The following is a 16,631-nucleotide window of genomic DNA, read 5'->3' on the forward strand; positions in this document are numbered from 1 at the left end:
GCAGATAGTTCCTTGCCTCCATTTACCTGAGCTTTGCAGGGCTGAAGCTTAAAGCATGAAATGGAGTAACGGCCTAGGAGTTTGATTCTATAATCAATGCATATTGTAGCATAGCTCCTGCTAAGTTAAATGATGACAGATCACAAACCCTTTCCATGGGCCTAAGCCTGTGGAAACCCTAGATGGAGTAAACCTCAGAAATGGTTGTTTAGTTTAATATTTGTGATAGACCTAGGAAACCCTCAGAAAATGCAAAGTTAGCACACAGGAAATATTGAGGGAACAGAAGAGAAGGTGTTCTCCATCCATTTATTCACAAAAAGACACTTGTCTGTTACCTCTGGATGAGTTGTTTGAAAAGACTGTGCGTTCGGTCCTGCAGAACTTGTTTATTTTTTGTGATGGGATCAGGGTCATAAGTAAACTTCTGTTCCAACTCCTCAAGCTTTTTGAGCTGCTGACGAACTTGCTGTAGACTTTCAGCAACAATGGTGAACCTACAATTACACAATCTTATTACTTTTAGCATGTGTTTGTAGTGTAATAATGCTGAGACAGCAGCCAGGTGATTGTCCCTAAGGACTAGGCAGTTCACAGAGAACGCTTCTTTCTCACTGGAAACGTGGCGAGGTAATAAAATCAATGAAATGTAGTTATACTGTGACAGAATGAAAATGCGTAATATAAACCACCAGTGTATTTCACAGATCTGGTGTTCCCTTATAAACACTCGAAGTTCCCATCCAATGCAGTCCTTGACTACGGACTTACCAGTTCTGTAGCTGGTCAAGACAGGCGTTGGGTGGGCCACCAATGCATGCGGTCTGTTGCCTGCGTTTCCACTCCACCAGCTCCTCATTAATAAGAGCACTCTGTGTGTGCTCTGTGGCATTCAGCAGCAGTACTATCTTGTTCACCACTTCCTACAGAGAGTATTAAATTACCCTGTTTATTAAAAATACTTCATACAGGAAAACAAAGTACTGTTATAGCTAATGCTGTGTCTTGTAAAACTCCGCAAGCATCTCAAAGTACTAATGGCTGTCAACACAGGTTGTTTTCAGAAAACACCTGCTTTGCTTTAACTGGAGTAGTTGCCAGATTAAGCGGAGGAACAATGGAGAAACAAAGCATATTCAGTACTGCTGAATTCTGAAGAGTCAATGTTTCATGGATGTCCCAAGTGTGTACCTGGGATCACCCAGTGCTTGCTGTAGTTTTGAGCACTACAACAAGAGTGAGCACTTTTAACTCTAATGTTATTGATATGACACCTTTTCCCTCTTATCGTTTAGCTTTACCTGAGAGTTTGATAAAGGTTCCTAGAAGAGAATTAAAATTGCTTACAGAGATCCTAGATTTTCAGTCAGGATGAAAAGAATGAAATCTTAATTTAACTGATAGTAGTAGAAAAGTTTTCTTTTACATAATTTATGTCAATCCAATGAAAGTGCATTTGAAATGAAGTGCTGTTGCCTCCTGAAAGAAAACTTGAGGGCTACCTTTCTCTTCAGGTCAAGTGATAAAAACATCTTCTTGAGATTCATCTGTTCTTTCTTATATTCCTCCTGTGACGTACTGTTGGACTCGTGCTCTGTAAAATAAGTCCAAATTGTGAAGGTGAGGCTGGTTGCATGGCGAAGTATAAGTGAGAGAAACACTGAGGGGAGGAGGGGACCTGCCTGGCTAATGTCAAGTGAAGATATATCTTTAAAACTTAAGGGAGGAAATGTTTACTGCCTCCTAGGTTATTTTGATTCCTCCTTTCCTTCTTCTGAAAGGACAGTCTAGACTTGAAGCACTAATGCAAGGAAAAGCTGTTATCCCAGTGAAGTAATTGAGATTTGAGTTTGCTTACTTCTTAGAGCAAGAACCTGATCTAAAATAATTATATTGCATAAAGATACATGCTGAGCAATTTGTTCTCATGCTGACTTCATACGTGAATCATTAATACTTAACCTTGCAACTAACAGCTAACTGTTATTCCAAGGGAGGATGTTTACAGCCTCCTGAGGGGGTAGCCCAGGCTGACAGATTCTACAGTCTCTCTAGTTATTACCTCTGCTGCCAATGACCTTAGGTTAGAGGTTCCCGTCTGTCTCATGGAAGTGCTACCTGCCCCCAAACACAAAGAGCAAGACCATGGCTCAGTGCTTCCCTTAGTATCTTCTGAACACATCCCTCTTCTGAGGGACAGTCAACTGCCAACTTGTGTTGGAAACTGATGCCTTTTCTAAAACAAAGTAGTCAAAAAGACAGATCTATATCATGAAACCAGTGTGGACTGGTTTCACTGGAAGCACAGCTGCATGTGCTTCCCTCAGTAGACAAGAGCCTACAGAACTTGAAGCAGGAAGGCATTTTGAAATCAAGATGGCAAAGAGAAGCCTAAACTTGAATACTCAGGTGTATGGTTGAATGATTAGAGTCTATAGGGTTTACTATTTCTACTACCAAAGGGATGTAAAGGAAAATGAACACTGCATTAACAAAGAGGCTCTCTTACTTTTAAGAACAGATGCAGAGAATGCATTTTCAGGAATTTAGGTTTCAGCATAAAGCAGAATTAATGAAGGAGGGACATTATCAAAGCAGAATTAATAAAGAAGAGACATCACCAGTAAGTTTGGCTACTGACATAAGTCAGCAGTTTACTGTGACAACATACATGCAATGGGATATGTCCTTGATAAATTACCTCTATTCTGCAAGGTTTTACATTTGAAGTCATATTCATCTTGCATATCCTCTAATGTCTTGATGTCTTGCTCCACGTCCTACAAAGCACAAATTAAGGTGGCCACAATCATTCAATACCTTCATGTAATGCACAACTTGTGATTAGGAACTGCATGGTACCAGCCCTTTACAGAGATGAAGTCCAATTTTGTAGCAATGCCTTTTCCTGGACCTCCCTAACAGGAAATATTCCTAAACTTAACAACCTTTTACTGACTCTCCCTTCCTCTATCTTAGCTAACTATAATTGTTATTAATAAAATACGGAAAATATGGAGTTTAGGAGAACCTAAGCTACAGTGGAAAACCTTGGAACAGTACACAGCATTTTAAACAAAAATTCAAATTCTCAGAAATCTTTTCTCCAAGCCATACCTGTTGTGACAAGACCATAAACACCTATACGCTGAATGAAAATCTATCTTCTAGTTAACACCAAATTAGTTAGTATATGACTTCAGAGTTTTTCCTCAGTTACTAGTATTTCAGATGGGTAAAATATTGTTGTTAAAATGTAGGCACAGGAAACTTGATCTTGCTAAACCAGTCAAATCCCAATCTGTATTATGGTGCTACTAACAAATAATTACTTTCTATTTTCAATCACTGGTTATAGCTTGAAAACCAAACAATTTTTTCATTATGTTTGTTTTCAAGTAACTTATGTACTGAAAGTTTTTCAACATCTGTGAATCAACAAACACCGCTTTAAAAAGTTATACTATACTTACTATAACACTGTTTTTTACAGCTTTAACTTTTGCATCAAGCTCCTTCTGTTTGTCCAGCATCCCAATCACAGTGTTCTGTATGCTCCCTACCTCCATCTGAGGGAAGCAAACAGAACAACAGAAGTCAAACCAGAGTGACCGATGATAGCAAATACTTTTTCATTAATGTAAGTTACTGGCTTTTGTTGACAACCAACCTGATGAAGCTGGCTGGTTCTGAGAGATCATACTAAGGCTTTATAATACAAAATTGGGTTCAGATGAATTTGCAAGAAACAAGGGAGGATTAAAAATCACCTGTTGTGTGCTGATGATGCATTTTCATCAACGCGATATAAAGCTATAAACATATTCTGTTTTCTCTCTGCACAAAAATACATTATTTTCTTGCATTTTCTAAACATATTTCAAGAAAACAGCAGCCCCGAAGGCTGGATGACATCTACATCAAGTATTAGATTCATCCATGTGGCATATGGGGAGAAATGAGCTAAGAGTAAGAACAAGATAGGCCTGCATACAGGCAAATGGGGTAATTTGGTATGTAATTTCTTTCCTACTGGGCAGTCAAGCATGTTTTGGATGTCTATACAGTTTTTCTGAAAGCTGACCTCAATACCATGCAGAAAGTTTATTACATATTACTTGGAGAGCTGCAGTAATTTAAAAGGCAGGATTTTTTGTTCTGCATGCTAACAGTACTATTGGCGTTAGAAACTTGCTGTTCCTCCAATGCAGGACAGTCAGGAACGTATTGTTACTCTGATTAACGCTTCAACTTAAGCTAAGGTCATCTAATGTATTTATCTGGTAAACTGCCACAGGTCCCCCATCATACATTAAAGTCAGACTATTAAGGAAATATGAGCATAATCGTGCATTTGGGATTCTCCTTTGGTTTTTATGTTTATAATTGTGCTTGCTCTGCATTTTATCTTCTCAGCTTTGGGAAATGAGAACACTTACCAAAAAGCAGAGGTAGGGCATGGTGATTTACCTAGTGCCAACAGTAAGTATAGGAGGACTTATTTGCCTTTCTGATGACCCAAATATATCACATGTTGGAAGGCAGTTATAAGTGCTATGTACTGTTGGCCAGAAGAGGAATTGAATGGCTGTGCTGCAGCTACAAGGGTTCTGTAAGAGTCACATTTTTAGAGTAGCTGCTTTGGACACAGTTGCATTAGGCCCCTTGTTGAAACTCTATGCCTGAGTGTTCTCACTCTACCAACATGCATTCAAAAACTTGCCCTAAGGGGAAGTATTTTGGTATTGGAACTTAATACGCTCAGTCAGTCACCAGTTTATTACTACATAAATGGGTTACATCTAGCTATATTGCTTATATGCCTTTCCCAACTGCAGAATTTTTATTGCGAAACAGTTCTCCTTGCATAGATAAAAACAAAGATGAAAAGTCAGAAAGCAGATGAGGACGGAGAAGAATATGGTTTTACACATAGTTCAGAGGAAAGAAATGGGCTTCCTTTAAAAAAAAAATTAAAAATAATAAATACGTGGAGGTAACTGGAAAGGGGAATGATGCATCACAGAGAGAGAGTCCAGAGAAGCACCAAGGCTCAGCTGCTTAATAGAGAGTAAATTCAGGAGTGAAACGCAGAAGAAAAAAGCTAGAATGTTTCTGGAGAAACAAGGCAAGCACTAATTATTAAATTGTAATAAAATCTGATGAGTACATCAGACTATATAGGAGGAAAAAAAAAAACCAGCATAGTTTTTACATCACTTGAGGAATAGCAACTACTTCCTGCCCATTTCCCCTCCAAATGCTTCATACAACACAAACAAGGCACACTGTCCAGCTGGTATATACCACTGTTCACTCTTCCGTCTTTCAGAAACATACTGTTGGGCAGAGAGGATAGCCTGTTTCTTCTTTCTGTTTTTTTCCACTCCCTCTGTCCCAAACAATAGAAAAGGGTAGATAAAACCACAGTATGTTCCAAGACTGTTACCTGATTCGACAGCTGGGCACTGCTCAGTATTTTTCTCTCTTCTTTCAGACAGCTGCTGATGATCATTGCCATTTGTATTGGGTCTTCTAGGAAATTATCCTGGCATTAGAGACAGTCTGTTGTTAAAGTTCATACTTGTAATTTCTTGTACTTCAGTAAATCGACTGGCAAAAAGATTAGTAGGTGACTGTGCGTATGTGCCTCAGGAAACATACTGGTCATAGCATAGCAAGCTCCAATGTTACAGGGGGTGTGACAACTGCAACCATCTCCAAGAATGACCATCTCCAAGAATGAGTTTCTATTTTAGTTCATTAGTGTATAAAGAGATGGAACTTGGCACAAAATGACAGGAAAGTGTCAGAGATATTACTGGCAGAAGCGAGATGCTACTCTACAGTCCCAGAGGGAGCTCATCTTCTCGAGAGCCACCCTCCCACACCTTTGAAGTACAGCTGCTGGTTTTGAAGAGCAATGATTCTAGTTTGGCAGGTACAGCTCTTGCTCAGTGATATAAAGAAGATATGTGTAGCTGCCAGTTAGAAACACACAGTAAAGGCTGGGTACAAATTCAGCCTTATGGTTTTACATGCATACGAAGTTGAAACATGCTCTGGATTGAATACTGCTCTGCTCCACTTGGGATGGTGCTGCTGGGGGTGTTGCTGAGCTGTATCAGCCTTCTTGACTCATCTTTCTTTGGTGATCTATAGTTACTATCAGGTAAGTACAGACTGGTGAAGTTCTCTCATCAGAAAACAGTCTCTAGTCACTAACTTGTGGTGAGGAGAAGCTAGGTGTGTGGGGAAACAGGCTGTGGAGAAAGTGAATTTATGGAAGATCCTCTGGCACAGAGCGCTACAGGGAGGAGGGGAAGACCAACTAACAAAAGTAGTTAAGTCACTAAGGATTAAGTTCTGCACTGCCACTCACTGCCAACGGCTTTGGCCCTTTTCTTTGTCAGTACAATGCAATACACAGAAGCGCTCTCTAATGACAAGTCTTTTGCTATTAACTGTAGTTCCATGGTTACATTTGAAGGATTTCTTACCCTGTGTTTGTTTTGCATCAGAAGCTTATTAGGATGCTCAGGAAACTGGCTGGGGAAGGGGTGGGGTAAGTGAAACTACATTCAAGTAAGCGCTCCAAACGCGTATAATAAACACCATAAAAACTAGAACTTTCTTTTTCCTCGTGTTCTCAGAAACTGTAATTGTACTGGTAATGAAACTAACTTTCTAACTGTAGCAAATTAAACTGAAAGTGAGGCAACGTTTGGATTCTGATTTTGAAATTAGGATTCCCATCTTCTCTGTGAAAATCCCTCATGGCACTGTAATTTGCCTAGAGGCATCCAATTGCACTACTGAAGCAATTCAAGCAAATGCATAGGCATATACCCCAGGCATACCTGAAGATTACGTTTACTTTTCCTTATGTTGTGTTGCAGCAAAAAGTTGTTTTCTATCAAGAATCTGCTAAATTGATCATCAAGCTGTGACAGCAGGTCATGGAATAACACCGTAGCGAAAGATACGTTGCTGGCTGCATGTTCCCTAGAATAATTTAAGGCATGCTTGTGTTAAATACACTTTTAATAGAGCATTCAAGAAACGCACACAGGAGTAAACTATTTTTAATCCCCAACTCCAGTTGTAGTATATGCAAGCAGTAACAATTACCTTCCAATGTAAGCCAGTTTCATTGACTCTCCTTAATACAAAATGCTGTCTGCTCTATTTTTGCCGTGTTCTGTGTAACTTCATTTACTCATTCCATGCACATCTAAAGAGAAGACACCCCACAGAATCTTGGCAAAAAGTTCAAAGTCTGCAAACAGTGAGAGACTGAACTGCCAAGGTAGTAACTGGTGGGTCTTAAAGCAGCCACTTTTGTTACAGACCAACCGAGGGAAATATGAGATAGTACACTTGTTACTCTAGGTGTCAGGCCCCTCTAGAAATCCCTGAAGAGGGGCAGGAACAGAGGCTATAGCACCCACACAGCTACTGAAGTGTCCTACCAGCAAAAGTTCACCTAGCAGCTTGCTTCCTCAGTATTCTTCTGCTGCCTGTAACTGCATGTATGAGAACACTGCTTAGCACGTAACCTGAAGGCAAATTTCTATGCTTACCAATCCTGGTTTTCCAGCCACTGTGCCAGGTACTGCCTGATCTCCATAGGAAAGCTGTCATCGTATAGCTGGTGAACTTGCTCCAAAAACTTGGAATCAAGTTGCTGTAGCTGACACCACTGAGCCATCCTGAAGAGAGAGGGGCGGGAGTAAGAACAGTGTAAACAGTTAACTAGTATTTGGACTGAACTGCTGAAAAGTAATTCGTTTAAAGTTTTGATGAACATTGGCAAAATTGGAGGATGTGCTGGTTCTGGCTGGGACAGAATTAATTTTCTTCATAGTAGCTAGAATGGGGCTGTGTTTTAGCTTTGTGCTGGCAACAGTGTTGATAAAACAGCAGAGCTGGCACAGAACCAAGGCTTTTCGTGTCCTTCACCCCACCCCAGCAGCGAGCAGGATGGGGGGCACAAGGAGCTGGGAGGGGACACAGCTGGGACAGCTGACCCCAGCTGATGTTCCATACTGTATGGGGTCATGCTCAGCATGTAGAGCTGGGGGAAGAAGAAGGAAGGGGGGGGGGATGTTTGGAGTGATGGTGTTTGTCTTCCCAAGTAACCATTACGCATGATGGAGCCCTGCTTGCCTGGGGATGGCTGAACCCCTCCCTGACCATGGGAAGTGGGGAATGAAGTCCTTGTTCTGCTTTGCTTGTTTGCATGGCTTTTGCTTTACTTGTTAAATTGCCTTTTTCCCAACCCATTAGTTTTCTTGTTTTTACTCTTTGGATTCTCTTCCCAATCCCACCAGGATCCTGTATGCTGCCTGACTGAGATCCTGTATGTGGAATTTCACTTTCTGTTGGTGCAGACGTATTCCCCATCACCAAGAGTGTGAGTGGGGAAAAAAAACCCAAATCTCTAGGGAGCCCTTTTTCAGGTGCTATTTGTGCCCCATTTGTGCTGCTCTGAATACGGACAAGATCTCAAATCGCCTTAAATGGAGAAATACTGGGAAAATGTTTTTTCTGGTACATAGTTTAGTTCCTGTGATCAAATTTTCAGGCTAAATTCAAGTAATCTGTGCAGCAGACAAAGGTTACTGACAGAAGCCATGCTGTACAATGACACGTCTATGTCAGAGTGGCTTTATGTTCTGGTATATGGTCTCTAGCTATAGATCAGTTACACTCTTCTCACTGGGCTGCAGGTTAGCATCCTGTAGTGGAAATGGCATGTAAACATATGTCCAAGGAGAAGTCCAGGCTGAGAACATGGGTGGTGGGATGCAAGTTCTCTCCCATCTGCAACTTCTTAAAAGGGTGATAGGACCTACGCGAAGAACAGGGCGGCATGGGGGTAAAGGGCTATCTTACATGTGGCTTCCTGCCAATCCATTAGTGTTTCCATGCCAGTTCCCTCAGCTGCTGAGTGACACATACTAAGTGTGAGAAGTAAATGAGAGTTTAAAATGCAATTATGTTTAATGTGAGGGCTTTGAGGATTTTGGATACAGGATTGAGACTGAGCATGGGATTCAGATTACAGGTAACACAGCATCTGATTGTATTATAGTGGCATGAAGGCAAACAGTTTAATGTGACGTCGGCAAAGAAAGCTGGAAGATTTCGTCTAAATGCATGAAGATCATTATTTTTTCCCTAGTTTTTAAATGAAAATGTACTCCAACCTTCCTGTGTCTTAAAGCAATCAGCCTGGGAAAGGATTTAGGGCTGGTGGCAGAAACCATCCGAGGAGGTGGTTACAGAGCAATATGATAACGCAGCAAATGTGATCCTTGGGGGCGCAAGAAGTGAAAGGAAGTCGGCACTTTTTGTGGAGACGGCACTAGAGAGCCCAGTACTGGGATAGGGGGCTCAGCCCGTCACTGACAAATGAGGTGGTGTAGGCTGGACAGCTCATCTTTGCTGGTCTGCCTTCCCCTGGGTGAGGGCGATACAACCGCGGTCTCTGGAGAGAAAGAGCCTCTAAATGGGTGGCTTATCTGTAGCTCTGGGGCACTAAGCTCGCACTCGCTCCTGGCTGCGCTCTAACTACCCCGCCGCCTCCTAACAGCTCACGTCGTTCCCGGGTGAGCGCCGCCCAACCGCGCGACGGCAGCTCGGGAGCAAAGGCCGGGGGCCGGCCGGCCCTGCCGCCTGGCACCTCGCATGCCCACCCCGCCACCGAGGCGGACAGCGCTCCGCGTCCCCCTGAGGGCGGTCGGGCAGCTCCGGCCCGCCCTCGCCGCCCGCACTTACCCGTGCGACAATACCGCGCTCCGGCTCCGCACCGCGACCCCCCGCTCCGTGCCCAAGAAATACCCGGGGAGGCGCGGACCGGCTGCTGGCCGCGGGGCCAATTAGAGCCCAGCTCCATACGGCCTCTGCCAATGGGAGCTGGGGGACGCGGGGATGCCCCGCCTACAGCCCTTTCCCTTCCGCGTCGGGGAGCGGCGTGTTCCCGGCGCGGCGCTGAGCGGGCCCGAGGGCTCTGCCGGGACCCCGCCGGCCCGGCCGGGGAGCTGCGCGGGTGGGCAGGCGGCGGCACCCTTTAGGATAAGGCTGTCCAGCAGATGCTGGCAAATAGCAGGGGAAGGAGAAATAGGGCGAGCGCCGACCAGCCTCTGGCTCTGACACTCCCGAGCAGGGCAGCGCTGGAAGTGTGCGAAGGAATGCGCAGCCGCCGAGTAGCTGCAGGACTGTGTAACGGTGAAAGGAAAGCACGGGCCGCCGCTGCTACGGTGTCCTCCGGAGTGGAGACCGTTAGGAGGTGGCTCCCGTAGCCCCAGGAGGAACCACAGCGAAGCGTAAAGCTCAAAGGGCGATCCGTGGCCAGCGAGAGCTGGCCGCAGGGAGGCACCGGTTAGGTACACTCTGCTTATCCCCTGAGGTTGCGGTGACAGCACCGCCGCAAAGCCCGCAGCCAGCTGCAGTGCCACCCCTGGCCGCCCGCCACACCGGCCGGGCAGAGCGCGCAGGCACGGCGGAGGAGGGAGGGGAGCGCGAGCCGAGAACAGCCGCCCCACGTGACTTCTGGGAAGGCAGCGGAGTAGCAGGAAGGGCCGAGTGAGGGGAAGGCGAAACCGAAAGCAGCGGCGGCGGCCCGGGCTCCCCCCCCGCTCCGGCCCCGGGCTTCCCCCGCCGCCTCCCCACCGCTGCCCTGCCCTCTGGCCGTGGCCCCGTTCTCAGGTCCTGCGGGTGGGATGCTCAGCTGGAGGAGCAGGGGGCCGGCTCTGGAAAGCAGGAGCTGGGGCAGAGGCGTGTGAGGGTTTGAACTGCACAGAAGGAGGGCATGGCAGTGCAATAAAGGGCTGTACAAACACAGTTGGAGCGGTTAGTTAGGAACTCTAACCCAGATTTCCACCCAGAAACTAAGAGTGACTGTAAACTGCAGGTGGCCGAGTGTCTCGGTAGTTCCCAGCGTTCTGTCGGTTGAGAGTTTCCTTCCCAGGGAATAGATTGATAAAGTAGGTTTGTTTTCCTTCCTGTCACCTTTCTTGCAACTGTGTTATTTGCTAGGACGCTTAGTGCTACTTGGGCATGACAGGTCTTTTTTTGTTTTGTCTTGTGTATGATGTGTCAACAAGGACTGGAAGAAATTAAGTCCAGGGTTTGGCGCAGGTCTGCAGGATACTTGGATGCTTTTTGGTATCCTTTGTATCCTCCTCTCTTCTCGGACAGAGGAGACAATGGAAGAAATGAGCAAGTAGATCTGTTTGGTAAACTTCATGGCATGAAACGCTACCAAGTAGTGGATATAAATGTGGCTATAAATAAAAGCTGTAGCAGAAGGTAACTGACAGGTTTCACTTTTTTTTGATCAGAACCATTGTTGTGATGTGGCAAGACACAACATACAGAACAATCACGTTTTAATTTTCCTGTTATTTTTGACTCTGCTGCTGCAAAACACAGTGAAAGCACAACCACGTAAAGTACTTAAAAGCAGATGTTTCATTTCTTCTGGCAGTGTCTGAGGCACCCCTTTCAGCGTGTTTTTTCTCTTCTCCCTCTCTCTCCCTCCATCATTTTACTAGAGAACCCTCTTCTTACTGAAAGTGGCATAAGGACAAAATTCTCACTTTTTTAATGGAAGGAGGCTTGGACTGCATATATTTATTTTACAGAAAATTACTTCAATGTTCCTTTAAAGCAGCAAACTGATTTAAAGACACATGCCTTTCAATTAAATGTCAAACTGACCCCTTGCAAAATCTGATTTAAAACAATAGTAGGAACTGCAATGCCAAAACCTTATCCACAATGCTATTCAGTAACACAAAGGATATTGTGTTGAAGTCAAGACTCAAGAGTCTTGAAGAGTTGCATTGCACAGGGAGCAGGGAAGAAGGAGAGAGAAGATTGTTTCATGTGTCATGGCTGGACCTCTTTTACAGTGCTCACCATGAAGTTTAGATGGTTGAAAGGACAGGTTATCCCCCATTTCATTTGTATTGAGGTTAGAATGAAAAGGCATGCAATTAGCTGGTGTGCCGTGAAGTTATGTTTGCTGCTTTAGAAGTCTTTTACTGCTTGTAGTTCAGACTTGAGATCAGCACAAAGAAGGCATGACTCTTCTTGTTCTATATCTGGAAAAAATTCCACTGAAGCCCAGGTATCCAACTTTAAGCTAAAATCCGTTTTTATTCATGCTGGTCATATAAATTACAGATGTTACCAAACTATATACACAATAGTTGTTTTGGAAAATTATTTATACATGATGCTTTCTGAGAGGAAAATGACTTCTTATCTGCAGCTTGCTTTAATTTGCTCAGGTTGATGAACAGAGACGTGTTTGTTCATGTTCCTGTGTAGCACAGAAGTATCTCATTACTCTGTTTCCATTCACTTGCTTTCAACTAACGTTAATAGTATGCATGAGAGGAGTGAGTAAAAAAGGAAAAATGAAAGCAAAAATCAGGGCTTACTGAGTCAAGGAGGTTGTTTCCATCCCAGGTGTCTAATTTGTACCTAATTTGCAGAAGACTGCAAGGTGCAAATGTGCAAGGGTTTGCGTATATTTTAAGAACGTTGCATGCATTAACCATGTATTTTGCAGACAAGATTTAAATCTTGAATGAGACTGCATACATGAAATACCGCAGCCTTGGAATTGCCTGTTTATTATTCTATTAACAGAGGGTTTAGGGATAATATTGCGAGGAAAAAGAAAAAAACCCAGACCAACAACAAAACCAAACAACCCAAACCCAGCACTGGGTTTACAGAGCCTGAAATAATAATAATAACAATAAAATAATACTTAAAAAAAGCTCTCTTCCATTCATACAAAAGCTAGTTATTCTGCTTATTAAAGGAGTCTGACAGGCAGGTAGTACTTTGTCATGTAGCACAAATTGCCCAGTGATCAGCAAATGCTGCAGCTCTTCAGTAACTACTGTTTTAAAAATGCTTCCCAGCCCATGTTTACCAGGTAGTATCCAGACTCGGTCAGTATTTTCCTTGGTAGACTCTGATAGTACTTGCTGCAGTATCTGAGTGCTTCATGCACAAATAGATTTACTTCTGCACTTCAGCAGCAAAATGGAGAGACAGCCTTTTGACACCACAAGTTTTGTGTCTGCTTCCTTTCTGGAACAACCTTGTCTTCCCAGCCTTGCCTGCCTGCCTGCCTTTCTTCCACAACTTGTGCCATGGTGGCACATAAAAATCTATGCTGAATGTAGTTTATCTTTGGAAAAAAGCAAATCCTGAACACCTACGGGACATTGAACTCAGGAGGATGAGAATTTTTGCTTTAAAATAGAAGCTAAACCGATAGTGTGCAAGATGATGATTAAACAGAAACTACTTAAAATAATAAATCATCATTTCCTCAAATGCATTAATGTATTTAGTTATCCTTATATGCTGATTTCAAAAGCAAAACGTTCTGTTCTTGTACTGTCATATTTACAGCAATTCTACGGATGTCAATTCTGCAAGTAAAATTTTTCTCTGCTGGACCTTACTGAAGTCAAATGACCTCCAAGCCAGAAAGGATTTGGTGTTTTATCAGTGAGGACAGCAATTCTGACTTGCAGGAGGCTATTTGTAAATCTCTAGTGAGAAGATTCCTTGTTTACATGCTTTTGGTAACAGAGGCTCCAGAATAACATTCTAATAGTTTCTGGGAAATGCTGATGTACAAAGACGATGGGGGGAAAACTATAAGAGTTACTGCATCTTTAACCCATCCGATGTTCACATGATTACTGATTTTTCTGGTTTCTGAACTTCAGTCAGTTGAGTAAGGAGAACTCAGCTACAAGAAAAGAAGGAAAAGATTAGTCTTGTGGCAGTTACTGCTGTTCATTCAAAAGCAACAGCACATGAAACCTTCTCTGGCTCAAGGTAATTGCAGTGTCATTTTGATAACATAATACAAACCAAGGATCCCATTTCTGGTTCTTCACAAAATATAGGAATGCTCATTAGAAAATGCTGTGTGATAGTTGCAATAAACCAGACATTTTTATATGAACTCTTGTGATTCTTGCAGCCTATGGATTATGTATTGCAGGAGTTTTAGTGCAGTCTTGTTTTCATGATGGGTAGGGGAATCTGGAGAGGGGGGGACTAGAGGGGAATTCAGCAAGATGACAGAAAGTGTATCTTGCTAAGAATGAGTTACTGAGTTGTAGGATATTTTGTCCCGCTGCAGATAGCACCTTTGTTCTCTGCATCTCACACTGCTTTTTCACTGGCATCTCATGGAGGGAAAGTATTGCTGTAATAATTGTCTGCTTACTGTACTTAGCAAGCTCTTCACTAGGGTAGTTTGTTGTGTGAATTTGGGACGATAAAGAAAAAACCTCCTTATTTTCCTCTTTTCCATTTATCAAGGTAAATAGAATGTTAGAAGTAAGGAGAGAATACTTGAAATCTTCTAAAACTATTTTCTCAACTAATTTCTAGAAAAAATTTCTAGTTAAGAGCCTCCAGAAAATCACCTACCATCTAGTAGCACTGAACCACTTCTCTAATACCCTTAAAAACTGCAACATGGTTGTATTCGACTCTCGCAGTTCATTACCAAACACGTGGGGTTTTTTGTACAGTTATGACTCCAAAAGATGGCAGTGGTCACAGCTTGTTTATAAGCTCTGGAAAGAGCTCATTTGAGAATTACTGTGAATGCTAAAAGAAACCAAAAACATTTGGAGCCTGATGATGAACAGAAGTGAAGCCAACTATTATTTGCACTGCCTAAGCTTTGGGAAATGCAAATGCATACTAGTTCACAAAAGCAGTTTAGGTCAGAACTGTTTTCATATGGTGTAAACCAAACAATAGATGAGTGGGGTCATGTCTCAAACTGGGTGTGTAGGTTTTAACACAGAATTTCCATTCAGGGTAGTGTTTCAGTACGACACTATCTAAACTAGTATGCTATCGGAGAAAAAGGTGAAGCTGCGAGAAAAAGGTGAAGCAGCAAGAAAAGGGTATTTTGCTCTTGCACAGATCTTCAGCTTGGTATATTAAAGAACTCCTCTATTTGTATATAAAGTTTAACTGTGCTTCCAATCACCAGCAGTCAGGATTCTTGTTTAGTTTTGGTCTGTTTGTGGGTAAGGAGGAGTGTTTACAGAGAGGCATTTGAAGGGGAGTTGACAGGCATTTAAATGCGTATTTTAAGATCATAAATCATTGAACATAGAGAAAACCAAGAGCTAATATTAAAAAAGGAGGTTTTCTTTTAAAGATGTTGAAGCCAAACCACTGCTTTGTTTCCTGATAGAAGTCTGGGCAAATTTCCAGTGGCTACACATCAGTGCTTGAACTATTCTAAACCACAGTGATTCAGAACACAATTTCTAGTCAGTAAGTAGAAGAGGGAAATATTTTACGTAGGACGTTGGTACAGCATTTTCCCAATCTTTCTATATACTTAGTGAACATTAGTTTTATTTGCTAAGAAGATTTTAGTTGACTTCTAATTTCTCACTTTGGTACCTCAAGTAGAAACTTGCAGCACAGAAAAGTTGTGCAAGTTTGCTGAACTGCAAGTTTTTTTGTTCCTTGTGCAGCTTCCCTAAGCAAGTCAAGTCCTTTGTGCTATCTGCAGAATTGGTGTAATCGTTATGTATTTGTCAGTGTAAAGGTTTCATTTGTGCAAGAACTCTGGGATCTTTGAACTATGACATTCATGATTCATTGGCCAGCGTGTCAGTCAATATAACACAGTGTTCCCAAGTATGCCTGTATATCCTGTCCCATTTAGAATAGGAAATGTTTGCACCACGTGATGAAAGAGCACTGATTTTTGTAATAATTATACAAGCAGCCTTTTTTATAAACAGCATGTGTTGTACATGTTCAACTTGCTTATGTATGTATAGTATTAACTTATGAATGGAAAAGTTTACAACATACAGCAGTTTCGATCACAGTGGGACTCAGGTGTTCTCTCAGCACAGCATAAACACTTGGAGACATTGGAAGAAGATCTGATGGAGAAGGTGGATCTGTAGAATCATTTAAGCTTAAAAAAAAAAAAGAAAAAAAAAAAGAACAAACCACAAAAATAATCTTAAAAGCAACCTAAATCCCTCTAACTTGATGCATAGCAGTGGGGTAGGGTGAATGCTTGAGTTAAGCCTGTACTTGGGCTTGCCAGTGGCCCTGTAAGTGCATGCTGACAAACCGGTATATGTTTAAAAATGTAGGAGATAGGACCAAGGGAAGAGAGGATAAATCTGACTCTGATATCAGTTGCTGGAGAGAAAAAGGAGACAGTGAAAGATGAGTAGATCAGAGTACTGTAAAATTTTCATTCAATTTTTACAAATGTTTTGCCACATGGATGGGAAAAGCACCATTAAAATGAAGTTCTTTACCTCCCTGTCTTGTCTTTAGCAGTCCTTGGCCAAATAAAAGCATGCAATGTGTTGCTATCCTGAACTGTTTGAATGGGAGAAGGGAGGCAGGGAAAACTTTGAAACAGTATGTAAATTTAAAAGAAATAACATTGGAATAAAAATAACATTTGAAATGTAATACATCTGTAAGAATACTTACATTTTGGAGACTGGGATAAATACAGAAGGAACGTAACCTTTGCCACCTCCATCTGAGGGCTTTGAGACTAAAAATAAATGTTA

General features: G+C 42.4%; 2 protein-coding genes across 13 annotated transcripts in view; both read right to left on the reverse strand.

Annotated features, from left to right (window-relative positions):
• STAT1 (signal transducer and activator of transcription 1) overlaps nt 1-9,940 on the reverse strand; it is a 29,075-nt gene extending 19,135 nt beyond the window's left edge. For 6 of the 12 annotated variants that reach the window (XM_030488345.1, XM_030488352.1, XM_030488349.1 and 3 more), the window contains exons 1-8: nt 7,584-7,751; nt 6,861-7,005; nt 5,450-5,548; nt 3,474-3,569; nt 2,702-2,780; nt 1,503-1,594; nt 772-923; nt 339-497 (exon numbers count right to left, since the gene is read on the reverse strand). In XM_030488345.1, coding sequence (XP_030344205.1) covers nt 339-497; nt 772-923; nt 1,503-1,594; nt 2,702-2,780; nt 3,474-3,569; nt 5,450-5,548; nt 6,861-7,005; nt 7,584-7,711 — 950 coding nt within the window. In that variant the 5' untranslated portion in view covers nt 7,712-7,751. Of the gene's footprint in view, nt 1-338; nt 498-771; nt 924-1,502; nt 1,595-2,701; nt 2,781-3,473; nt 3,570-5,217; nt 5,301-5,449; nt 5,562-6,860; nt 7,006-7,583; nt 7,752-9,595; nt 9,710-9,783 lie in introns of those variants that run through there. The other 6 variants (XM_030488341.1, XM_030488343.1, XM_030488342.1 and 3 more) reach the window with 5 other exon arrangements.
• Nucleotides 9,941-12,142: 2,202 nt separating this feature from the next.
• The window catches only part of STAT4 (signal transducer and activator of transcription 4), a 41,281-nt gene continuing 36,792 nt past the window's right edge, over nt 12,143-16,631 (reverse strand). The window contains exons 22-24 of the mRNA XM_030488353.1: nt 16,549-16,615; nt 15,904-16,012; nt 12,143-13,792 (exon numbers count right to left, since the gene is read on the reverse strand). Of these exons, the coding sequence (XP_030344213.1) occupies nt 13,766-13,792; nt 15,904-16,012; nt 16,549-16,615 (203 nt within the window). The 3' untranslated portion in view covers nt 12,143-13,765. The remainder of the gene's footprint in view (nt 13,793-15,903; nt 16,013-16,548; nt 16,616-16,631) is intronic.

The sequence above is a fragment of the Strigops habroptila genome, chromosome 5, assembly GCF_004027225.2.
Source record: "Strigops habroptila isolate Jane chromosome 5, bStrHab1.2.pri, whole genome shotgun sequence".
NCBI classification, from domain to species: Eukaryota; Metazoa; Chordata; class Aves; order Psittaciformes; family Psittacidae; genus Strigops; species Strigops habroptila.